The 26,360-nt window shown below is 48.7% G+C and overlaps 1 protein-coding gene across 1 annotated transcript in view; it reads right to left on the bottom strand.

Moving 5' to 3' along the window:
- LOC144114921 (aromatic-L-amino-acid decarboxylase-like) overlaps positions 1-26,360 on the bottom strand; it is a 74,992-nt gene that overhangs the window by 32,307 nt on the left and 16,325 nt on the right. The window contains exons 2-6 of the mRNA XM_077648951.1: positions 18,606-18,807; positions 11,899-12,012; positions 7,775-7,897; positions 6,528-6,662; positions 1,247-1,390 (exon numbers count right to left, since the gene is read on the bottom strand). Of these exons, the coding sequence (XP_077505077.1) occupies positions 1,247-1,390; positions 6,528-6,662; positions 7,775-7,897; positions 11,899-12,012; positions 18,606-18,806 (717 nt within the window). The 5' untranslated portion in view covers position 18,807. The remainder of the gene's footprint in view (positions 1-1,246; positions 1,391-6,527; positions 6,663-7,774; positions 7,898-11,898; positions 12,013-18,605; positions 18,808-26,360) is intronic.

The following is a 26,360-nucleotide window of genomic DNA, read 5'->3' as shown; positions in this document are numbered from 1 at the left end:
TGCAGGTTTCATTGCAAAAACAGTTTTCCAAATCAGTTTTTTTTCCTCATACATTACAATTATTTCGTACAGTACATTATCCATTTCATACACAGCACCTCTGTGTCCGTGCAATATCACGCCTACCGTTGTACGCTGAGAAAACAGTGCTTCAAAAATCACAACGGCCATTTTAAACGTGTAAGATCATTAGAGCTAGGCGTTACTAGCGTGAATAGAGCGTGATACGATGATGCCAGTAAAAGGTGTGGTCAGTATACACGGCCGTGTTTTAGCCTCTCGCTTCTAAAACATACTTTTCCAGCTTATCCCCTACTTCAGCCGCGTCATGAATAACCAGCGTTAAAAGAGATTCAAGATTAAGTCGACCAAGAACACCCCTCTGGAATGAACACAATATATATTGGCTAACTTTTAAGCGGTGTCTTCAGCGTTGTGCACTGGAAAACGTATGCTCTCTTGAAGGCGCATGTTCTGGTCGGAAATCGGGTTTAACTCGATTTCTGTTTAGAGTGCAAGGATCGGGTGAGATCGGGTGCCACTCGAAAACGAAAGACCCTAAATATGGGGAAGGGGGGGGGGATGCTGAACGCAGGCAGTATTCGATAAGCCGGTCCCTTTCCAATTAATTTCTGACAGCACTTCCCGAGGTGCGTTTCAGGTTTTGGAGTGTCAGCTTTCTGTATCAACAGTTTGGCGAGGCCTGTATAAGTAAGCTTGCTGTCATGCTCATAAGAGAGAGGAAGAGTTTGCAATTGTTGTTGTGATTAGCAAAAATGGAAGCGTATCTTAATTGCATCGGTCTGTGGGACATGCACGCAAAAAAAAAGGAGAAAAAAAATCTGTATGCCCAACGGCTTTTCTTTAGCCAGTGCGTAGTTTTATTTTCTTCTTCTAAGAGGATACTAAAACATCAAGGAACTAAGTTAGGGTGCGTTGCGAAAGACTGCAAAAAATAGAGAAGGGTGTGTTTGCCGCGAAGTGGCATAAAGCTAACGGGGGAACTGATTTTAGAGAGGTATTTACTGCGCCCATCAATAAAGACGCGCCTTAGAGGTGGAGAGTTGGCGTACCGGACTCATCTCAGCTAAAGAAACTGCCGGCATTGCTCAGGGTATACGAGATAGAGAATGGGTGACAGGCTGTTTCCTCTACTGCGAGCGGAATAGCACAAAGGGGTGGGGGGCGGGGGGGGGGGGGGGGCAGGGGGGCGTATGCAGGCTGCGCGATCGGCGACGTTAATTACCGCCATCGGTATGAATCCCATGCGGCGGTCCTCGTGGACGACAGCGCGCAGCGTCTCACCCCGCACGGCCAGCTGGCCGTCCGTGTTGAGCACGTGGAAGCGCACGCTGGCCAGCAGGGCTGCGCGCTCCACCGACGAGTGGGCCTGCGAACCGATAACCAAAGACACGGCCGCCTCCTGGTGGCAGCAATGTTGCTTTGCACGTCCTGGCATGGATATACTAGTTATGATGGTCGCCGTGCACGATCGCGTTGCTGTTTGACCTACCCAGCGTTTCGTGCACTGACTACGTGTCTACCAGCCGCCGCCCAGCAAGTGTTCGACGTGTGGTCCAGAGTCCGGCAGAGGCAGCAGGCAGGTGGATGAAGTTCGTTGGGGATAGAGAGACAATCCAGCAAGAGCCGACGATATATGGTCGCGGCGGGAAATGGTGTAGCGTTTAAGAGATGCGTGCGCAGCCCTAGAGGCTTTAAGAACGAGTGCGGATTACAGTGGGGGATTTCAGCTGTCCAGACAAGCCGCGTGATTCATGGTGAGTGGTGTTACGAGAGGCTTAGTTTGCATACGACCGGCGCGCTACCGAATTAAATGAGGCAGCTTTAGCCTACAAAGTGCGGTCTTACATGTTCTCTGCAGGTTTCAAGAGGCGCGCATGAGAGACCCGGAAACAGGTGCACGGTTGTGGCCACGACTCCATTGAGCTGTTAATTTGATTGAATGGCTGCAGAGTCGATATAGGTTTGCAGAATGATGCGGACGTGTCTGGATGCGCCATTTTAGCGCTGAGTCCCAACATGACTATAACTGAGCTTGCGCGCGCACTAAACACCTGCTCCGGCATTGCGAAGTGCCGAGTGCTACTTGTTGGCACTCGGCACTAAATATTTTGCTCCCGAGAAAGCGTGAACACTGTGCTTAATCGCAACAATATGCTTAATCGTAATGTGTGCGCGAAATCTGAGGCGGTAATCTGGGGCAGGAGGTACAACGGAAAGCCTGTGCTACTCCATTAGCACCAGGCCACCATCGACTGTTGCGTCAATATTTCAACTTTGTAGGACGAATCCAACGCCTTTTCATTTGCCTCACATTCGAACAAAGAAAGGAGAAACGCGATTACTCCGGACCACAGACAACATCCAAAGCGGCGAGCACTTGAAAGCGGTACCATGCTTTTTTTTAAATCCTAAACGTAGCTCAGTGCATGACGCTCTTCTTGTCCGTTTTGTACGGTGTTCTTCGCGAATTATGTGAAAGAAAATGAACTACAACCATTAAAGTGATCGGCCTCCCTCATAGCTGAGTTGATTTGGGACGTTAAACCTCATAAACCAAACCATTAAAGTCATCACGACTCTTAGCGAATGTGTGCTCATTTTTTGCCGCTCCAGGTAGTCTTTTATTTATTTATTTATTTTTTATCTCAATACCCTAAAGGCCCGATGCGGGCATTACATAGGGGGGGGGGGATTCATCAAAGGAAACTTGACAAATATACAACATGGCATATAAACGGCTGAAGACAGAGATAAACAAGCCAAGAAGCCAGGTAAAAGTTAATGGGGGGGGGGGGGGGGGATGGCTAGGAACAGGTACTGAAAAAATGAACATGTAGCAAATCCCACAAAACAAAACAAAAACGCACCTTCAGGAGTTGCAAAACATGGCATCTAACATTTCATGGGCCGTTAATTAAGGCCGACACGCACACCCTGAAGCAAACGAAAAAAAAAACGCACATTATTCTACATTGGAATTTTCCAAGTATGACCAAAGAGCTGTTCGAAATGATGATGTTCCAGCGATAGCCGCAATGCTAGAAGGAAGCGAATTCCACTCTTCAATAGCTAGTACCAAAGGTGAGTATTTGAGTCGTTCTGTCCGAGCGAAAATGGGTTTAGTCTTCTTCATATGATCTACACGAGCCGATGTGTGTGGTGCCGGGAGAAGATGTGAACTTGCAAATGGTGTGTTGCTGTGGTAAAGATTATGGAAAAAGATAAACGGCAGGTCACATGGGAAAATATCACAAGAAATAAAAAGGCGAGAACCCCTATAATATCGTGCACTGTACGAATTAAAACTTCCTTGTTGAGTGCAAAATATTAATGAGGCTGCTGCAGAATTAATGCAAACGGCAGCTTGTCTCCCATAGGAGTTAAATTTGCTTGCACTCTTCTGAGAGGCAAGCCAATCCACAACATAGCATGCGAGACTACAGATTTCGTCTCGAGATCTCCCGCCTTGATTGCGGTGTGTTGCGGCTAAACACAACGCACAGCGAAGGGACAATTTGCTTCGCTTACCTCAAGTTTGATTTGTGCACCATACTGAATATTGATGAAATACAACCGTCTAGTGATCGTAATGACCGCACTCTTGACGTCTGGCTGTTTGGCTGCGCGCTGAGACTGCAGCGGAGCAGTTCGTGTCACGTTTAATAATAATAATAATAATAATTGGTTTTTGGGGAAAGGAAATGGCGCAGTATCTGTCTCATATATCTTTGGACACCTGAACCGCGCCGTATAAGAAGGGATAAAGGAGGGATTGAAAGAAGAAAGGAAGAATAGGTGCCGTAGTGGAGGGCTCCGGAATAATTTCGACCACCTGGGGATCTTTAACGTGCACTGACATCGCACAGCACACGGGCGCCTTAGCGTTTTTCCTCCATAAAAACGCAGCCGCCGTGGTCGGGTTCGAACCCGGGAACTCCGTATCAGTGGTCGAGCGCCCTAACCACTGAGCCACCGCGGCGGGGTCACGTTTAACCTCTATTTTGATTTTCAGTATACGTTGCCATGTCGCTGTCAAGAGCATGTAGAACTTCTCTGCGACCTTCGATCTGACTGCTTTCGGGAAGGGGTTTGTAGCAGTCACCGTCGCAACAAGTGAACAGTAATTGGTGCGCTCCCTCGTTGAACTTTCATCGCGTCACTCGAAGTCAGTGCGATCCAGCGCCGCATCGGACATCGAGCTTGACGGCAACGACGGTTGTTCGTTTCTGCGGTTGCTGTGCGCACCAAATCGCGGAGCGGATTCGCAAAAGCGGGAGTAAGAACCGAAAATGGGGCACTGCCACTGCGGCGCTCCCCCTTGTGCTGAAACACGGCCGGCGCAGACAAAATCGCAGCAGTTGCGCATTGAACCACGTGACGTCGACGATTTGCCTCTGGTGTGCACAACGGCAATCGCGTCACGAACCACCACTTACGATAGTGGGACAAGTAGCGCTGGGCGAAGCTACTCGGCTACGCTGTGCTCTCTTATCTCTTGTTAGGCTACCACGACCATGCTTAGTGTATTGGCGATTTTCACGACCTACAGGGGGCGCCACAGTTTATCCAATATGGAGGCGCCACGGAGGGCTGCTCCTTGGCCATGTCCTTGGCGCAGCCTAGGCAGAATTGTGCTTGTTTTAACATTTAACGATGACCTCGCGCTTGTTTCTTGATGTTGGCGACCTCGTGTGAGTCAGCCTTTCGTTACTCGACGGTGTAAAAGGAATAAACGCGATGCGAGGAAGAAATTGCTGTCTGGCGCAACGTTCATAGAAAAACGTTCAGCATGGTGTGTGAAAACGGCTAGCGTGAATGAGAAGTGGCGGACGCGCACTTTGCAGAGAATTTCAAATCAGTAACATTTACGCTGGAGACGTGTACAACGGGTGAAGAACAGAATTAGGAGCGTAATTTTTGCGTTTAGCACTACAGGTAAGCAAGACTCGGCGACTGTCGTGCGGTTTGTGCAAAAAACAAGGTAGAAAAGTTCTCACTGTCGCATGGGTTTCAACTGCTAAAGAAGCCCCCGTTTTGCGTTTTTTTCCTGCTCATAAATTTCAATGACCACGTGCTACTAGATACGGATATAGATTTTAATCATGTGTACAGATGGTACAGGTGGAAAGCGCGAACAATATGAGATCGCCTTCCCCGCGCTCCATTTTCTCGGAGAAGCAGCGCCTTGCGCTCTCTCTTCGTAGGCAGTGGATGTAAAGCTACTGTGATACAATCTTTTCGTTCGGTTCTTACCGTCCACCCGTCTGATTGCATGTTTCCAGTTACAGCGAAGTCATGTGGCGATAACGAAGTACGAAAAGAACTATAACGACCTGGACTTTGAGTAAACCATTATGTTACCTGCCGATCCTTTCCATGGACAACAAATCGTACACACACGCCGTAATAAGGCCTACCGTTACACAAAACTCCTCGCGCTTCCGTTAGTTGTGTGTGCTCAGCGAATTATTTCCACAGGTGCGCGTAAATCATCTCTTTAGAAATAGAGGCTCGGTGCCTGATAAAAACAGCGCTAGCATGGTTGCTGCAAGCGCTCTACCAGAAAGCGTGCAAACTTCCTGTCCCCATGCTCTCTCTGTATTGCTGGCGCCAGAAAACTTGCCACCTTTTTTCTGCCTCGTCAGCATGCAGACACCCACGTAACGGGGCCCCTAAGACACATTTTTACAACAAAACTGACAACTACGTCTTAGTGTGCCAGCGCAACCGAGCAAACGGCGTGGTTCCGCGCGCGAATCCTTTCCCCGCGCTGCGTCGCGTCGATATCGTGAAAGCCGCCAATTCCACTTCCAGGGACTCAGTTTCCGTTGTAGAAAAAGAGAGGGAAATAGATGGAAGATGAAGGAAATGACGGGTAATTAATGAGACGGCAATATAACTGGAATGAAGGAAGTCGGTGTTTCTAGGTTTTGGGGAAGAGGGTCAGGGGTCGGTGTCTAAATCACTGCCTCTGTTATTCTCAGAACTTTGTTGCGCCGAGTGTATTCCAAGGCCACTGTTTCCTTCTGAAGGAGGCGTTTTTCAAGTACCCCGCTTTGCACATGCAGTTTCTTTTCTTTCTCGCGCGGACTTTATGTTCTTCTCGTCTGTAAACATCGGCAGGTTTCCAGGCTGCGCTATCTCTGAACCTGCTCCATATCATAAGCGAGAGCTGGGCAAGCGTCATCTTGTACACTTCCCTTTGTGAAAGGCCTTGCGTGCTTTCAGGGCAGTAGAAGCAGTTGTATGCATTGTTTCTTGGAATTGGTGCTTTCTTTTGACATCACGCAAATCCGTGGCATTGTAGGCCGGTTTTTGGAACATTCGCTCTCGGATTCGCGCGTGGAAATTTTAGTACTATACACCCAACGGTACGCTTGTCGATCACTATCGCTCTGAGCCAAGCCCCAGGGCTTCCTACATGCAATCAGTTTTCCACACATGCATTCTGCACCACCACTTTGCGAAGTTTCGGACTCGCAAAAATCAAAATGGAAGCGCACCTGACAGGAGGCGTAGACAACTAGCTTGTCCCAGACTTGGCAGGGCGTCAGCGACGGATTCTGTTGCAGCAGGTGCGTGGTGAGCTTGGTCTTGGCAGCGAGCACCGCAGTCAGGGTGCACTCGCTGGCAGTGCTCTGGGGAATAAGGAAAGCCAGCGTGGCGTTCGCATGCAGAGCCTCTCAGAAATCGACACGCAAAGTCTGCACAGCAGAAATGCGAGCTCCCGTGTCGACGAGGAGCTTCACGACGCGGTTGACATGTCTGACGAGCTTTTCCGGCCCTAAATGAGTCTCGGCAAAGAAGCTGTACGGTGCATGGTGCCTGCGACACGGCCTGATTGGATGAGGCGGCGTCACGTCCAAAACGGCCGTTCCTGTGATTGGTTTTTTTTTTTAATCCTCATTTTGTTACTTTCACCTTCATGGCCAAACTAAAGGTTAAAATTTTAATACGGCCCCAGGATAGCCAGCAGATGGCTGAGCGAGGCCAAATCGACCAACAACTCGCAGCGCGAACGACTGCGTCTGTGGTAGCCCCCATGGCAGAATAAATTTCAGTCTGGAGAGTGATTCCTCATCTGGATCCACTCAAGCGCAGTAATATATCAGGCTACAAATAAGTCACAAAGTGTGCTCAAATTCACGCAGTTTAAGAACAAAAAAAAAATTATCCTCTGTAGCCATTTCGGACTGTACTGGGGTGGTTGTTGACAAGCAATTCCTCCCCTAAACCAGCGGCTTAGTGTATGCAAGGCACCGCTGCACAGCACAGCCACCTCGTGTTATCACTGTCAAGCAAGTTATTTCATACACAGCCACGCCCAGACTTCGAGCAGGCACTGAAAATTTGTGGCGTTCTACTACATTGGCGTAAATATACGACGCGGCATATTTTTCGTTCTCAGCTCACACCTCGCCACTGGAAACGAAATTTTTCTTTTATTGCTCACATCTTAAGCTCACACTGGTGACTGTGGGCGGAGAAACGCCCCAGAAAGCAACATTACTGCGACTATGAACACTGCGTTTCGCCAAGGTCACGCGCTCCGTGTGCACCGAAGACTGTCTTTTCCCAAACAGCTTCTGCACACCGGATGCGGGATAAAGACAGCGCACCTTGCTCTTTCGCGCCGTCCGCCGATTTTGCGGGCCAATTTTCGCGATACCTCCACTTCGGCAGCCGCCTGCAGTGCGAACGAGACCTCGCAGATCATGGAGCGAATGTGTAAGACATGCAGGTGCATTACTTGTATGACGCCGCCGCCGTTGATGCCAGGCGTGGAGAACAGGAAGTGTTCCGGCAGCCCGATAGCCTTTCCCAGCCAGTCCATGACCACCATTTCGAGCTCGGTGTTCGCAGGACTCGCAATCTGAAGCGTTGCACACACGCTCAATCTGACAATGCTATTCGTGTACACAGAGTAATAGTACACGCTTTCGCCACGTTTCTACGCATCCACATGCACTGCACAGTTCTTGACACTGGTAGCTTTTATTCTTTTGAGCATGACAGCTGTACAGTCTGCGCCACCCCTGTGTAGAACGCTCGAGCAGCCTGCACCGCGCAGTCAAAAGTGAAATTAGGAAGGAGTCCACGGTTTGCGGGCAAATTACTTGTGCCCGCCTTGCTTGTAGGTTCGTGTGGCTCTACTTCCGCGCAAGCGCAGTATTTAAAAGCTAAACGCTACGACAAGGTGTCGACTTGTATTCAGGGGAGGGCACCGCTCCAGTGCTCTACAGAAGGGGGACGCAGAGTGTAGACTGTTGTCACTGTTTGGACCAGCATAGCTGACTCGAACGACGCAGGAAAATGACCAGAACATTCTCTTTCGCCTTCAGTTGGACGTACGCCACAAGCAAAGTGCTAGTCCTCTATCTATTCGCTGTGAAATACTTGAAACTTGGAACGAGTGGTATGTACGTACCTGCATTCGCTTGAAATATCATCTGATAGGGGTATGTACCACTTCACGTCCGAAGCAGGCGATACGCAAACACGTGCAGCAGTACTGATCTGCAGCTTAAAGCCTGGCTGTGCCCGGCATTTGCCTGTGGGCACGAAAAACCGCTCTGTTAAGTGCGGCTGCTAGTACAGCAGCAGGAGTAGCATCTGTTGCTGCTGCTTCTTTGAAAACGTGGCGCATATCCACGAGCCGAATCGGCCACATTACACTGTAAAGAATTTAAATTCCCAACGTTACGGATAGGCTGTAAATGTAAAGTGAAAATAACAAAAAAAATTGTAGCTCACAAGTTGAGACATGAATTAGTAAAAAATACTCCTTCCAAACAACGACCCAGGGGGCAGTGCAGATCCGCCATCGTCACAACCATGCGGCATTGTGGAGGCCAGAGGCTGTGTCAGCCAATCAGCTGGTTGAACTCGCCGGCTTTTATATATATTTTTTTCTTCTTCACAGAGCCACGCGCGACTTAAAAGGCCCTGTAGTCTAGCTAGTCTGTTAGGATAATTAATGATGCCACAATTGCAAAGCAGGCTGCCACAAGCCGTCAATTCTTACATTTTGCCGGCTGTGTGAATTCGATTCCTGGCTAGTTAGAGAGAGGCGTACAATCCAGTGACTTTTTTTTTTTCCTCTCGTCAACAGCATGCCTCAGTACAGTACCCCTGCATCACCTTTCAGGGTTTTCCGCATCTCTGTGCTTATGTGCTCCGCTGGTGTCAGCTTTTCTTTTTGTTTGCCTACTAGTGAGGCACGTGGAGTGCTTGGAACTGACCTAATTCGAATGGACTTCTCTGTCCGTTCGAATGCACTAAGAACGGAAAGCTGCTCTGGAACGCAAAACTTCAAACGAACAGGAACGGAAAACTCGAACGGAAAACTTCTCTGTCATGCCAATTTGGCACAACCGGTACCATTCGTAACTCGTCAGTGATTCTCTGTAGTTCGAGGCAGCCGACATTTCATACACAAGTTGGCAATAGGATCGTTCCAGGCGAAACGTCCGAGACCCCAAACCCCACCATGAGCTTGTTTGTTGAGGTGTTATTAGGCTCGTGCCAAAATATTTTTCTCGCAAAAATTGTTGCCAAAGATAGACGTCTTTCTGAAATTGAGTCCCAACTAGGCATTAAGACCCTCCCGATGCAAATGCACGATGTGCATGACTGGATGCATCTGCGTCCTATCTTGGAATTTTGAAATTTTAGGCGGACGAAATTTATTTTGGCTTTTTTTTTAAACTAGAATCTACCTGTTCGTTAAGTTGTACCGTACGGTACCTTGAATGCACAACACATGTCCCGCAGCTGACCTGTCTGCGCTTGTGCAGAAGTGAGCAGGCTTGTCTACAGTGCCGAAACGGTGGGCTAAGGAACAAATAAAGTGAAATACCATTAGAGCAGCTGCCCTTACGGGCACGGTGATCGTGCCCTTTTCGCTTGTATACCTATGGCTTCACTCGGCCGACAGAGAGAGAGGGGGGTTTATTGACGGGAAAGGCAGAGAGGTTGGCCTGAAAAATATCTGGCCTGCTACTCTGCACTGGGGAACGGGAAGAGGAGAAAAAAGAGGGTCACGATGGAGGATGATAACGATGGGAGGAGGCAGAAGAGGCAGCATTGTTTATGACCGTTACCTGTTCTATAATTTCGCTTCGCTTGCACCGCAGAGGATCACTCCAGTGGTCAGACGAGCCGGCTCATCTTTGTACTCGGGACACAAAGCCAAGCGACCGTGCCTTGAATTTAAACACTATGCTGACTTGCTAGAAAGTGAATAATTGTACGAGCTGCCTTTTTTTTTTTGCACTTTGCCACAGTTTCTTGTTAATGTGGGTGCTTCATGCGGTCAGAGAGGACGGCTCATAATCGAAGTTCCGCCAGATATTTTGCACTGTAAGCGTCAGAAATATTCATTTTGGTTCGTGCTTTCTCGTCACACGTGACCACCACTTCTGCTAGCCAAAAATCTGCATATAGTGAGCACAAGACTTGCAGCCTGAAAACTATGGACATGTCCTCATATTGCCTTCGTCGCTATTTTTTTTTTCCGTTTTGTGATGCAGTTAACCTTTAACGTGCGTTTCTCAGTCTGGAAGTAAAGCGGCTGAAGTATTCAACTATGTTTCATTATTCGAATCATAAGAAATTGAAATGACAACATTGCGATTACATTGGACCGAACACAGAAGAAAATGGATGTTGATTGCGTTTGGGCATGACGACATGGAGCACTCAGAGCTTCGGGTAATCAATAAAAAAAAGAGCTTTTCACGATTACAGAAATATAGCGCTAGAACGCCTGTCTTCTAGCCTAAGTACACAAGGGCACCGAAAATTCACCAGTGGCACGTGCGCGCTGTGCAATTAAGAAGAGTATAAACGATTTAACGAGAACGTTAGTTCTAGTTTTCAGAGTTTTCTTAATTTACCTCAGACTACGGATATAATAGATATAATGAGTTGCCTCGCCTGTTTTTCTAAGGAGAGCCTTAACGCTAACGTTGGGGTTTAATTCACGTAATGAGTCAATTTGTAAGCAAACTAGGAAGTTACTTCTTTAATGAGCCTTTGCTTCACCAGCCTCAAATTATATTTAATCAAGACTGCAGTGACAGCCCGAGCGGAATAAATGTCATTGATGTAACGTCAACAACGGTTTTTTTTTTCTTTGGAAACGTACCATTTGTGCTTTTCCTCGGATAAAAATCGCAAACAAAATTTCAACCCAGGATGGTTGCTAGCTTTATAAGAGATATCAGTGGAATAGCCAATCAGGAGTGCCGTCTTGACCAGTTAAAATATTTTCGCTTTAGTGCAGAAACTTTAAAGAACGGTCAAGTCACGTAACATTTTTTTGCTAGAAAAAAAATGTTGACAGAAGTGCAATAACACTACCACAAATCATCACGAAGTCCTTCATGGAAATAGGCGGTGGTCGGTTTTGGGGTCGGGCATGTCTGTCGTGCAGTGATCCGAATGCGAGTACATAGGAAACACGGATACCTGTCGCAATGTGTGGCCGCAGTAATGAATAAAAAGGGTGAGTTGAGGGATTGGAGGTCGACAGACACCGACAGCATTATATTCATAGGCAATGGCGTACGAGCGATGCTATTTTTTTTTTTCGCCGCTTTGATTACCGCGTTGAAAGTGTCACCGCAGTGTCACAGACTGTTAAACTCTTCCAATGGACAAACCCAAGTCGCACAACTCACCGATCGTGGCATGCACGGTTATTCGCTCTCTGTTTCGCTGAGACGTAGGGAAGCGTCATGTGAATTGAAATGCGGAAACTTGGCGACAAGAAAGCAGACCCAGAAAGAAGCTATACGTTGGTGCCCGCAAAGTGAAACTTCATTTTGTTTTCTTGCCTAACAAAGCCTAACAAAACAAAGGTTTGCCTACCCAAGTGAAGCCAACTATGGCGAACGTTGAACTTAATATGTCTGCGAGCAGCGATGGCGGGCTTTGTCCAGTCGGAAAGTATGCATGAAAATGCGGAGAGTGCCAGTGCGTCATCTGTAAGACAAAGAGAAAATGAGAGCAGGGGCCGCATTCTATAAGCTGTCCATTTTCCGCTTTCCATTTCGCGTCCGTTAGGTCCTCTGTCAATGGTCACTCAGCCAATGGTAATGTCCGGTCGCCAACCACCCAATGGCCGGGTCGCTTGCCACAGACGCTTGAAAGCCGCGGGTATATCTGACTGACCATTGACAGAGGACCTAACGGACGCGAAATGGACAACGGAAAATGGACAGCTTATAGAATACTACGGCAACCAGGTGTCGCGTCACACATACAAATGCTGTCTTGGGGCACTTTCGAAGAAAGCTCATGACAACAGTTTGGCCTTAATGTGGGCAGAACGAGTATTACAGCACCTTAGAGCAACAGCTACCTGTATTTAGGGGAGACTACTCGGTGTAAGCGCAGTGGGCTCTGCCGCGAAGATGAGAACAGGTATGTCGCGATCACTTCTCCCCTGGCAGGCATGAAAAGTCTCGGAGCTTTGTGCAAGCGCTCTGCGCTTATTTTTCTTGTCAGCTGAGCAATTTTCACACTTTACATCTGACCCCGTAACGTCCAGGCAACGAAAATGTCAGGAAAAGGAATTAAGGTTCCGGAATTTCGTCGTCATTAGCCCGTGCATTCTAGAATGTAAAAGACTGATGTTTATTAAGGAAATGTTATCATTAATTGTGCCATTAAAATTCGCCTATTAGGTTATTTCTGAACATCTGAAACAAATTAAATTTGCGCGGGCCTAATAAGGTTTATGCAATAAGTCAGTAGAAAATTTTGAAATAATTCTGTCACCTACTTTATAGTACGACAGTTGAAATTGTGCACCATTTTTTTTTTCAAGAGGAGTAGTTTTTCCTCTGAGTGAACTTACAGCCCGCTTTCAGCATATCTGGAAGCCGGCACTTTGACATTACTTCGAAAGATATGTTTGGAAGTGGCCACTGTGTATTACTGTGACCTTATATACTTTTTTCCAGCACAAACAAAAGCTTTTGAGATTTGCGTAGTTTATGTTGTACATGATACGCTCGGCAGTATAGAGCTTAAGTACAACATGTTTTTAAAACCCCAAGTGAATTACAATCCCTTGCTGATACTGAAAACCTCTGTCAGTGGTTTCGCGGGATAGTAACTTATTTTACTGTAGTCGTATAGAACACAAGAACGCAGCTGCAAATTCCTCTCAGAGGAGGCCAATGGCAAAGGCATCGACCGATTTTCCATTAACTGTAGAATGGCTGCAGTTAATCAGAACGTCGCACCATGTTAGCGTGATCACAAAGTGGGCACTACTCAAACGAATCTTCATAATTATGTTAATAATTCCGTCCACGTGCTCTATATAAAGAAGCAAAATTAAGTAAATGAATAAAACGCGCGAAACCGCGGACGTTCCTCATTTTGCTCAAATTATTATCCTTGGGCGTACTTCAGTCTGCTTATCGAAAACTGTATTAGACCTCCTAGCCGGAAGTATTTGTTTTCTTTTCGACCGTAAACGAAGGGAGGCGGTTACAATCGCACATGAAAAAAGGCGTTCAGTAACCAGGTTTAGCATGGATTCGGCCTAATGACGATATTACAGCGGACATGCTTGTACTGTGACGCGTGGGGCAATGACGCACGATAAAAGTAAAAGCACCGTAGGATTACAAGATTACCACAGGTGAATCGCCTAGTTACCTAGTTAAGCTGGGACGACTGGGACGAACTGATTGGCGCACTCGGTACCGCCAAAACGTGGAGAATCAAGGCCCTGCTCGACCCGACCAAAACCAGGTCGGAGGGCAAAAAGGCAATCCAGAGGATCATCCACACCTTCGAGGGTGACGACAACGAGCTCCTTAAAAGGATAGAGGAAAATGTATACGACACCGAAAAGCCGGACGCCTACGGCAAGGAATACCGAGGCGAAGACAACCCGCACCTGGACAGACACATAACAAGAGAAGAGGTCTATGCAGCGGCCAAGGCGGCGACGCGCAACACCGCGGCCGGTGCAGACAGAATGAGAAACTCCATAATAAGAAATCTCAGCGATGAAGCGGTCGACCAACTGACCCAATTCATCAACGAGCACTGGGAGAAAGGAACGGTGCCAGAGGAGTGGAAACACGCCACGGTGGTGATGGTTTCCAAACCCGGAAAGAAACTCCAAATAGAAAACCTCAGGCCGATATCGCTAACGTCGTGCCTGGGAAAACTTTTTGAGCGAATAGTCACCCGTCGACTACAGCAACACCTAGAAGAGAAGGGGCACTACCCGGACAGCATGTTCGGTTTCCGGGCAAAGCTGTCCACGCAGGACGTCCTCCTTCAGCCAAAGAAGAAGTCCTAACGCAAGTCCCGTACAATGGCGAAAACGTTATCATGGCCCTAGACGTCAAAGGCGCTTTTGATAATGTAGGCCACGCCGCCATCATGGAGGGACTCAACAACGCCAACTGCGGAAAGAATATCCACGATTACACCAGGGTCTTCCTAAGCACCAGGACAGCCACGGTGGGAATAGGCGAGCTCAGAGGAGAAAAAATCAACACTCCAAACTAGGGCATGCCGCAAGGCTCAGCCATATCACCGGTACTCTTCAACGTAGCGATGATAGAACTAGCAAGAAGACTCGAAAATATCAAGGACATCGGCTTCGCAATCTATGCGGACGGCATCGCGATATGGGCCAACCAGGGAACGCTAGGACAAAAAGAGAGAAGTTTACAAGAAGCGGCGACGTGCGTGGAAGAGTATGTGAAAGAAAGAGGACTGGCGTGCTCCACTGAAAAATCGGAGATCCTCAGAATCCAGAAAGGGAAGAAAAACCCGGACAAGGTAGAAATCCTGCTCGAAGGAAGCCACACTCCGGAGAGGGAACAGGTCAGAATCCTTGGAATGTGGATCCAAACAAACAGGAGATGCGGATTCGCAATCAACCGGCTTAAGCTGACTGCGACGCAAGTGGCAAGAATGATAACCAGAGTATCGCAGAGAAGACGTGGAATAAAAGAAAGTGATACTCTGAAACTCGTAAGAAGATTGGTCATAAGTAGGGTGACGTACTCCCTCCCATACTTCCAAACAACCCAGGGAGAAAGAGACCAAATCAACGCAATCATTCGGAAGGTGTATAAAACGGCCCTTCACCTGCCGATGCGTACAGCAAACGAGAAGTTACTAGCACTCAGCATTGACAATACATTTGAAGAGCTGGAAGAGGCACAGCTAGAAACGCAAAAGGAAAGGCTGGTGCAAACAAGAAACGGCTGAAGAATCCTAGAAAAGTTCAGATACAGCTTAGAAAAAATACTAGAAAAGGAAGCAGACATCCCCGACAACATCAGAGCCACTATCAAAGTCTGCTCGCTACCCAAAAACATAGACCCAAACCTCCACCCGGCTAGGAGAAAGGCGAGAGCAAAATACATAGAAGAGAAACTGGCAGTCAAAGAAAATACGGTATATGTGGACGCGTCCAAATAGAGGAAGGGACGTGAGAATGGCAGCGGTAGCACTCAACTGGGAGGGCGCAGAATTTGCTAGCGCGTCCATTAAAAACAGTACGATTGATGAGGGCGAGGAACTCGCACTTGCTCTAGCGATCGCCGGAGGCAACCGGATCGGCAAACGGACTCGAAAGAGGCATGTAGGAACTATATAAAAGGAAGGATAGGTATATGTGCAAGACAGGTCCTAGCACAAGTGGCTCCAAAAAAGGACCAGGCGAAGCATGTTATTTTCTGGGTACCCGGACATGCGGAAGTATGGGACAACCTCAGGGCCGATGAGACCGCTCGAGCTTACACGAACCGAGCCTCTCATCCACTCAGGCCGGAGTGGGCCTCAGAAAACGTAATGCCCACCTTCTCAGAAATCACCAATTACTACAGGGGGGTAAGGAAAAGATATCCGGAACCGCACTCTAGCCTGGCTCAGGAACAGGCGGTCATATAAAGGAGGCTCTAAACAGAAACCCTAGCTAATATTTTCATATTAAATAAGTAGTATCCAACGCAGTACAGGGACACTTGCCCCAAATGCGGAGGCAGACCCACTGTGTAACACACAACGTGGGAGTGCAAGGATATATATATTTTCCATAATCAGGAAGAACCGTGTCGAGAGAAGTGGGAGGAAGCGCTTTCCAGCCACAATCCAGCCTTCCAACGAAGGCTGGTACAACATGCTGTGAAAGCTGCCAGATCCAACGGGGCCCTGGAATAGGAGCTCCACTCGCTGAAAAGGGCGAAGACATCGCAAGATGAAGACGACCTCTGCACTCTCAAGTGTATTGAAACTAGAGCAGTAAAGTTTATCCTATCCTATCCTAACACAGATTTCATAGTGACGCCGGCATACCATCGTAATCCGGCCACTCGCAGTCGCAAATTGCACTTTATGGCGCACAGTGCCGCAGAATGCTGGCGACGCTTCTGTAGTCCCGGCAGAGAACAGCCCAACGGCCGTGCAGCTGAGGTCGTTTCGCATACGCAAAACACAAGTTTCAGAATGGTCTCGTCGCACTCACGGCGGTACACAGGAACTACGATCGATATCGGTTATGACTACGCCGCAGCATAGCGACTTGTACCCGCGATCACTGCAACCTGTGCAACGAATGCGACTGGCTGCAGAGCACGAAGTTCATTTCGTCACTTCGCACTCACGGCAGCTCCCAAACTCAGTACACACGCGTGCACCCGAACCAGGATCTGCTGTAGCCTGCACAGTACTAAGTTCATTTCAGCCCTCCGAAAACAAGGCTTGCGTAGTAAGCTTTTCAAACGTAATTATACTTGCAGGCGATATCACTGACTGACGCAAAAGCACTCGTTCCGACTGCAATCAATTTCACTACTCTGACACTTGTCACAGCGCTGTGAAGCTCGCTGTATGCACAGGAAATTCACCCTGGGGAGCTTCTTCTCGCTGCTGTTCGTGAAGATCCCAGTGCGAATAAGAACACTTGTAACTATCACATACGGTTCCAAATAAACACTCCGCGACACCGGCACTGCTGTCTTGCGAAGACAGCGTAGGCGTAGGTTTTAAATCCGCTCGGTAAACTCGGTGTAGACGGCGACAAAACAACTTGGGGATGGAGGCAAAACGCTAAGGCGCCCGTGTGTTGTGCGATGCCGTTAAAGATCCCCAGGTGGTCGAAATTATTTCGGAGGCCTCCACTACGGCACATCTTTCTTCCTTTCTTCTTTCACTCCCTCCTTTATCCCATCCCCTCACGGCGCGGTTCAGGCGTCCAACGATATATGAGACAGATACTGCGCCATTTCCTTTCCCCAAAAAACAATTATTGTTATTATTATTATTAAATTGTCGCTTACTCATATTGCACATGGTGAAGATCGAAGTCACTGTCAACACTCGTAATAGTTACATGCGGCCAATATTATGTGCTTATCGGCACAGCTACCGCCTACTAGGCTTGGTTTCTCACTCCGCTTCGCGGGCGGCCATCTAGCTGAGGAGGCGCGGCCTGGCACCGCTGCGTCGACACGTCACGGGACAGCAGCCAATAGTGTGATGCGACCATCCGCTCGTGCGGCCAAAAGTTGAAGTTGACCAATTTCATGCGCACTGGAGGATGCGTTCATGTGCCCCATTGTTCGGCCCTTGCGCACTGTCGCAACGATGCGTGCGCATGCGGAAAAAAAGCGATCGTACAGCGGCCTTTAAGCGGAGAAAAGCGGCCGCCCCCGGCCAAGCTCAGAAAAAGCAGCTGCTCACGCGAAGCGAGCTATCAGACAGGCAAGCGGACGAATATAGGACGCGCATGCGCCTGCTCATCGGCCAGCGCAGCCTCGACGCGGCCACTGCGCCGCCTAGTGGCGCAAAGGCGGCTTCAAAACGCCGCTCCGGCATCTCGCAAAATTTTGTCGATGGCTGTACAGTCAGGCCAAAACGAAACGTGAAGAGCAGCTGTGGACAAATCAAAATATTCTGCCTGTGTACTTGCAGCTCCGGTGTACAACTAGCCTGAATAATGTTTCTGGGTAAAGGATCTACCGAAGTACATACATATTCATAGACCGGTTGTAAAGTAGTATATCGCTGCAAAGTACAGAAGTACGGTATATGCATGTTCGCGTTTCATTCAAGGCTGACTGTACATTCTTTCTTTCAGTAATGTTTTATATTTTTGCAACCACACATGCGTACAAGTGCCCTCAAAATTTCGGAACACGAAAGAGATGAAAATTACGAATTGTTTGGAGTATAAGCATGTTGATAGGAACTGAAGTGTGTGGTGTTCACTTCCCTGCGCGACCTTCGTGCTAATCGAAGAAATCCAGTTCTGTCCTGGACCCCTGTGTTCCGGAAACTTGTGTGGGAGACTATACATGCAGCTATAACCATTGCAACTCTTTATTTTCACCTTAACCGAGGACAATACGTCCTCGATCAGCGCTCACGCTCCGTATGCACCGAGACACATTCGTGCGGGCTACATTTTGGCACTGTCACGTTTGTTAGAACCCGTGACGACAACCAGGCCACATTATTTGCATGTGCCTGGGATCGTGACAAACGTGAGAAGCGCATGACAAAGAATTGTGGCTTGCGAACAAGCGGCTTGCCCCTGGAAGGATGACTCTCTCGATGTCTTTGAAGATGTCCTCCCACTTGTCTGGCTCCTGCGGCGCCTCGGGGGGCACCAGGGCGGCCAGGTATCCGGGTGCCACGTCGGGTATCACGGGCCGGTTCCTCAGCCCGTTCCAGTACGAGAGCGCGAATTCCAGGAGCTGGCGGCCCGCCTCCAGGAATTGTTCATCGTCCATACTGCATTGGAAGGTAAGGCGGTGAATGCGCGTCGTGCATTAGCTCCTGCAGCGAAGACTTTGGTCGAAGACACGAAAACACAAAGGTATGACCTCCAAAAGGGAATTGAGCCTTTGGCGCGGACATATGACGTGTCTTGACGAATAATGGCAAACCACTGCGCACTGAAACTTAAACGTCACAGTTGGATCGCCATGCGGCTCTTTTCTCGCAACAGTGCACAGTTCAGAGAGGGGGCAAAATGCCTTCATTTTCGCCTTTCCCCCTCACCCTTACCAATAAATCCTTGGCCGTCCCTCACATCGTAAAATTTGCTCGTTCTCTCCCACCCTTACTTCTTCAGCCGTACCTCACCTTCATCCTCCGAATTGGTAGTTTAAACAATCGAGTTTTATTTTATTGCGGATAAATGCCGATGTTACCCAGCCGCACCAGGTGCAAATTATTAATGCGAAAGCATTACTAGCCAAATCAGACGCAATTCCGTCGGTGACCGTCGTTGTTGTTGAGGCCGAGAGATGGTCCCAAAAAGATGACGTCATCACATTGTCTCCGAGCGAGGCGCGCTGCATAGATCAGAGGCTGCGGCGAGAGAGTGCCTTGCGCGCGGGAGATCCCATATTGGTTCCAACTCAGGGGGATCTGTCAGATGACGTCACTACGAACGCACCTCTTTTCCTTCTCACCTGACGGCTTCCCCCACGAGTCGGTGCCCGAGTGGGATCGCCCGCGCGCCGAGTCGGTTCCGTGACGTCATCTTATATACACGCGCCATCTAGCGGCGCACATGTACAGCTCGAAGTCCCGAAGTCCGGTCTTCGTGCGCGTCAAACCACTCAGACGACCCATTAAAACTTTCTGTTGGGCGAGTTGGTAGTTCACCTTGATGTTTAGGGGTTCATAGCGCAAGCAAAGGCAAGGACAAGAGGGGCGGCACACTGTGTGTCTCCTGTCTTGTTCTTATCTTTGCTTGCGCTGAACAATCTCGCAGAAAGAACTTTAATGAAAGAAAGTCTATCGAGCAAAAACTAAGGATTTGCCATTCCCACCACTAAGCAGTCATAAGTGTCTCTACCGAATTTTATTGTTCATTGCGCCCGCTTTCAGCTGTATCCGCCGCATGGATCCTTTAAGCATAGCACTCTGAAGTTCTCAGTAGCGCGGCCGGTTGAAAGTTTTGCATCAAGCGGCCGTGTCACTAGCAAGAAATGGACGCAAGAAATAACAGAGGTACTGCGCTCATGTTGTACCGATCTCTGGCAAGAGCCGCCTCAGTTTGGTACTTCTTCCGGCGGCAGCTAAAATAAACTGTGCCAAAGAATCGGGGCCGTGAAAGGCGCGCAATACTTTACACGCCGCCCTAAGTATCGAATCAGGAGTGAGTGTCGGAAGAACTCCAGCCTGAAAATTCTGCCTGTTGCCATTAGAAGAGACCCGAAATTAATCGGGATAACCTGCCCATCGATGCACACTCGATAAGTTTCGAATGTGCACTAAACAAGCCCCGCCGCGGAGGCTCATTGGTTAGGGCGCTCGACTACTGATCCGGAGCTCCCAGGTTCGAACCCGACCGCGGCGGCTGCGTTTTTATGGAATAATAATAATAATAATAATTGGTTTTTTAGGAAAGGAAATGGCGCAGTATCTGTCTCATATATCGTTGGACACCTGAACCGCGCCGTAAGGGAGGGGATAAAGGAGGGAGTGAAAGAAGAAAGGAAGAAAGTGTGCCGTAGTGGAGGGCTCCGGAATAATTTCGACCAACTGGGGATCTTGAACGTGCACTGACATCGCACAGCACAGGGGCGAATTACCGTTTTTCGGAAAAACGGTAATTCGCCCGTGTGCTGTGCGATGTCAGTGCACGTTCAAGATCCCCAGGGGGTCGAAAGTATTCCGGAGCCCTCCACTACGGCACATTTTCTTCCTTTCTTCTTTCACTCCCTCCTTTATCCCCTCCCTTACGGTGCGGTTCAGGTGTCCAACGATATATATGAGACAGATAATGCGCCATTTCCTTTCCCTAAAAAACAATTATTATTATTATGCACTAAACAAGAAAAACAAGCAACCAAAGCACCAGGAAAAACCCCACACGAGTGGCGCTTCTTCTAAAAGGCCAACCGCGAAAAGCAAGCATCCATCAGGCATCATCAAAAACGCGGAAAAACGTGTGAGCACAGTGGAGTGACGCCATAAACGAACGCGCGCCGAGCATAGCGAAATCAAAGTCGAAAAGCAGAGGTGCGGGGGAGGTTCAGAAGCAGGGAGAAAACCGTGGCTAAGGTAGGATTGCTGCAAATCCACCCGGGAAGGGCGGGCTGATGAAGCGGGGGGAAAATGAAAAGGAAACTTTTAAAAATATGGGAAGGGGGAAGAACAACTCCTCAAGAACGAAACACTGGATAGGCAAGAACGCCGATGTCTGAGGTCGTCGAAAGGAAAGAAAAAGCAAACGGATGACAGGAAACAAGAAAGGAAAGCCTATGTTCGATGACCATTGCCGTTAGCAAAAGGTACGCTTTTTCTCTTTCAGTAACTATTATTGGCGGAGCGCTCACGCAGTGGTCTTTGGAGCTGTTAATTTTGAAGGCTTTTATAATTTCTTAATCAGTCGATTACCGCCTTTTCTGATTATGGAGCAGCTTCCGAAGTACCGAGGTGCCCAGAAATTACCTTTTGCACTTCACAAAGGAGTTCACGTAGGCGGTCATTGACGCACGTACCGGTTTGGCCAATGTAGACGGCGCTTAACTTAAGGGAATGGAGTCAACTCTGACACTATGGCACGAACTGCAATATATTGTTCATGGTGCATGCGCTTTCCTCTCTGTTAGGCAGGTTGACGAGTTTCAAAATATAGAAAGAATTGTTATGGGCGGAGAACACCGCGTCCACGTTGGCACGTGCCCGATTCTTTTTAGGTGGCGGCAGGAAACGTAGCAATAAGGAATGGTGGTGCGCATTCTTTTTCCTCTCTCTTTTTAGGGAGGAGCGGCCTGCAACGGGTCCTTGCAAGCGGGCTGCTTCTTTAATTGATATTTCAGGCTCCCTGCCACCCGGCGGCGATCAGTCGCTCAACCTGTTGGCTGAAGCGGGACTAAACGAAGTGGATGCATGATCAGCTAGCGGGGATTCAGAAATCGCATTTTGACAATGTTTCGTTTCCCTAGTTTCGAGTGAGATATCCGGATGGTACAATAGAACAGGTTTCATCTGTTTTGATCAGTAGGCCCAGAAATCATGGTCCGAATGAAAAACCAGTCTTCGGTCAAGAAATTTGATAGAGTGTCTTAAAGGGAATTCATGGGTCACCTCGAGGGGATGAAGGGTGTTTTAAAGGGAATTCATAAGTCACCTCGAGGGGATGAAGGGTGTTTTAAAGGGAATTCATGGGTCACCTCGAGGGGGTGAAGGGTGTTTTAAAGGGAATTCATGGGTCACCTCGAGGGGATGAAGGGCGCCACGTAAATCCTCTTGAATATCAGATATGCAAGTCTGGAAAGATTCACGGGTATGATCCAAAAGGACAACGTAGTCATCGGCTCACCTGAAATTCTTGACGGCTGCTGGCAAAGGCTTAGAGCAGGGAAACACGAAGGTCCTTAGACACGAGGAGCAGATCGCTCAGGACACCGGAAATGCAGGAATATTCCATTCTTTCAATAATAATAATAATAATAATAATAATAATAATAATAATAATAATAATAATAATAATAATAATAATAATAATAATAATAATAATAATAATAATAATAATAATAATTGGTTTTTGGGAAAAATATCTGTCTCATATATATCGCTGTACACCTGAACCGCGCCGTAAGGGAAGGGATAAAGGAGGGAGTGAAAGAAGAAAGGGGCGCCGTAGTGGAGGGCTCCGGAATAATTTCGACCACCTGGGGATCTTTAACGTGCACTGACATCGCACAGCACACGGGCGCCTCAGCGTTTTTCCTTCATAAAAACGCAGCCGCCGCGGTCGGGTTCGAACCCGGGGACTCCGGATCAGTAGTCGAGCGCCCTAACCATTGAGCCACCGCGGCGGGGCCCCATTCTTTCAACGAATATGCTCCCTTGCCAAACGGATAATGTAGAACGAAGGTAAAAGTTTAGAAATTCAAGGAACCCGCTGACCGAAACACCGGCGTTGTCCTGAAAAGGCAGTAAACCGCGGGCTTCAGTTGCCTCTTAAACGCCAGAAGCTATTCCTCCTGAGGGAAGTAAAGCTATTCTTTGACGTCGTTCGAAAACACGCGCTGAGTCTCATCCTCAAGAATATATATCACGTCCAAGGCGCCCTTTATTAAAAAAGCAGGGTAACGTGAAGCAGACAATCAGATTTGAGTTTTAGCTCTAAAGAACATTTTCACCCCATAGAATGTTATAAAGCTCGGAGAACAGCTCCTTTGCCCTTTCCTTGAATAACACAAAACGAAATGTTGAAGAAATGGGAGCCCCAATTAACATGACAGCGCGTCTGCACTCTTGGCGAAGAAACGCGAAAGTCCTGGTCCTCTTATGAGCAGAGAATCAGCAGAGTGTCGTGGGGTCCTACATCAAGCTCCCAAGCACCTGTGCTTTGAAACAGACGCCACCATGCAGATGTGTGTGCAGCCGCTGTCGACCGCGTGTGTTGCAGGACCCGCGACCGGGCTCCCGTGCGGCCTCTATAGTGAACGTACTGCAGCATAGAGGACCGTTGGGTGGGGCGTACAGAACGGTCGTCCAAAAAAGGCTCTCGTATCTCTTACAATCGCACCTAAGTATTTCGCGTCTAACTCTGCGTTCAAGATGGCTGGACGTTGGGTGAGTTGGTACTGCGTATTAAAAAAAGTTCCCAAGGCGCCTGTCCTGCTCCTTTTCAGTGTGTCGCTCTCTCTCTCTCTCTCTCTCACACACACACACACACACACACACACACACACACACACACACACACACACACACACACACACACACACACACACACACACACACACACACACACACACACACACACACACACACACACACACACACACACACACACACACACACACACACACACACACACACACACACACACACACACACAGACACACACACACACACACACACACACACACTCACTCACTCACTCACTCACTCACTCACCCACTCACTCACTCTGTGTGTGTATGTGTCTCGCACACCCTCAAATGCTGTGATCGTTGCGCGCTGCAAGCCCGCTTTCCTCCTCGCAGTGGTTGCGTTGATCGGCCGGAGATCCCGCAGAGGAGCTACAGGTCCGCGCCGAGGGGAGTCGAGTGAGCCGCGGCGGCCGCACTGCTCAAGTCGATACGCACATGTGGATGAGATGAAATCCAACTGAGGTGATGGATCATCCAGAGACAACTGATTCTGAGGGTGTTCCACATTTTTGAGACTGCATAGTTGTGCCAAAGACACCAGTGAGTACAAACAGTTACGGAAACGAAGTTGGCTCTGCGCCCGCTCCTCACGGACGCGCAAACACTGTTCACATCAAGCGCATCGGCCACCATGGAGTCGGATGTCAGGTCACATGGCACGAGGAATCTCCTCCCCTGTGAATTTTCTGCTCACTGTTTGAAAACAAGGCTACCCCCTCAACGCGCTCACTGAATACAGGGCAGTTGACTCCACGAAAACGATAAGTAGAAGGGAACATTCACTCACTTAAAACAGTTGAAATGCCGGCACTCTGCCCACCCACTCTGCTCACGCACTCCAGGAGACAGGAGCGACTCGCACACGTCTCAGGTGCACGCTGGCCACTCGACTAATCGTAGGCGTAGTTCGGTCTGATAACTCCATTCCCTTTACCTAGCGTAGCCCAGTTGCGGTGAGCCCTACAAAAAGGAGGCAGGTACTGCATTTCGCTTTTATTAATTATTAACGCGACAGCGTTAAAGGTGCACCATTCAGCGATCTGAACTCGTCTTTTACCGCGGGAACTCGATCTACACGTTCCCGGCGTTTTTAGAAACTTCGAATTATTGTCCTGTAAGACCGACTGCCCTAATTAAATGGGATTAAACGTCCCGGCTCCAGCCCTTTTTTTGAACTCAACGCGATAGGTATGAGAATTCAACCAACGCGTCAGCCAGTACCGCGGTGGCTTGCCGCTCTGCCATCGGCGGAGTGATACGTAAATCAAAAAGTCCACGCGTATTTTTATTTCCGTGGGCATAATTAGTGGCAATATTGTCTGTGCCTGAAACTGCTTATTCACAGAAACCCAAAAACTAAATAAAAGCAAAAGCGAAGCCGCCACGGGACTGGCTGACGCGTTGGTTGACTCTGCCTACCTACCCTCTTGAGTTAAAAAAAAAAGGCGGGAGCCGGGACGTTTAATTCGATTTAATTAGGGCAATCGGCCGCACAGGACAATAATTCGAAGCTTCTAAGAATGCCAGGAGCGTGCAGATCGACTTACCGCGGTAAAAAAGACGAGTTCAGATTCCTCTTTAGTGCACCTTCGCAGAAAAGCCGGCGTCATCGGCATCTTTGGCCGTGAGCGAAAAATGGCGCATCTCGGTGGACACCTGAACCGCGCCGTAAGGGAAGAAATTTTCCTTACCTTATGGCGAGGTACGGGTGTCCAGCGAGAATTGTGAGACAGGCGTCATTTCCTTTCCTTAAAACCAATTTTCATTTCAATTTCCTTCCCTTAGGTCCCGGTTCGGGTGTCCACCGAGATATGAGACAGGCGTCCTTTTCTTTCATTAAAAATTTTCATTTTCATTTTCCTTGCCTTACGGCACGGTTCGGGTGTCCACCAAGGTATGTTTCCTTTCCTTAAATTGCCCTGGCAAGGGGTCGCACCGAAGGACGATGGCGTTCCGTGGATTCTTTGGAAATGCTGCAACACGCTGTCGCGTCCTGGCCTTAAAAGCAAAGCTTAAATAAAGCCTGGACTCCATGTACGCGAAAACTCACGCGAACGCGAAGGCGACGGCGGCAAGCGACGAGCGACGCCGTCGCGCGAAGCAAAATGCATGCGTCGCTTGCCGTGTCGCTCGGATCTGCACCCACAGAAAATTTCGCTCGTCGTCCGGAAGTCCCCCACGCGACTGGCCAACCAGAGCCTCCCCAAAGTCGTTTCCGGTTTGTCTACTGTTTCTCACGGGTACATCTCACGAAACCCGCCCGTCGTCTTGGTCACCGCCACCGTCTATAAAATATTTGGTTTTGTAGCTGAGAGGCAGACCCGCATGATTTAAATAATTAAAACAATCTACTTGTTGGGTGCGGAGGACTAACAGCATTTGGAGCGGGCTACGCGAGCGGGCGTACTGCAGGGGGAGATGCGTGTCGAGCCGCGGGTACCGGCACTCGATCCACCGTGCCGCTGCGCTCCAACTGTGCAGAAACACTCGCGGCGCGCATTCTCACTGGTAAATTATAGTTTGCTCACTTACAATCAAACTGCGGTGACAGTTTATGGGAGTGTTTTTACTAAGCCGGAGTGCACAGGCACCGAACGAAAGCACACCTCCCCCGTGAACCCGTGATGTGACTTCGTCTCCGCAAGCACGCCTTTGGCT

This window comes from Amblyomma americanum, chromosome 1 (genome assembly GCF_052857255.1).
Source record: "Amblyomma americanum isolate KBUSLIRL-KWMA chromosome 1, ASM5285725v1, whole genome shotgun sequence".
Taxonomy (NCBI): Eukaryota; Metazoa; Arthropoda; class Arachnida; order Ixodida; family Ixodidae; genus Amblyomma; species Amblyomma americanum.
Note: the sequence above shows the minus strand (reverse complement) of the source record. Positions and strands in the feature narration are given on the sequence as shown.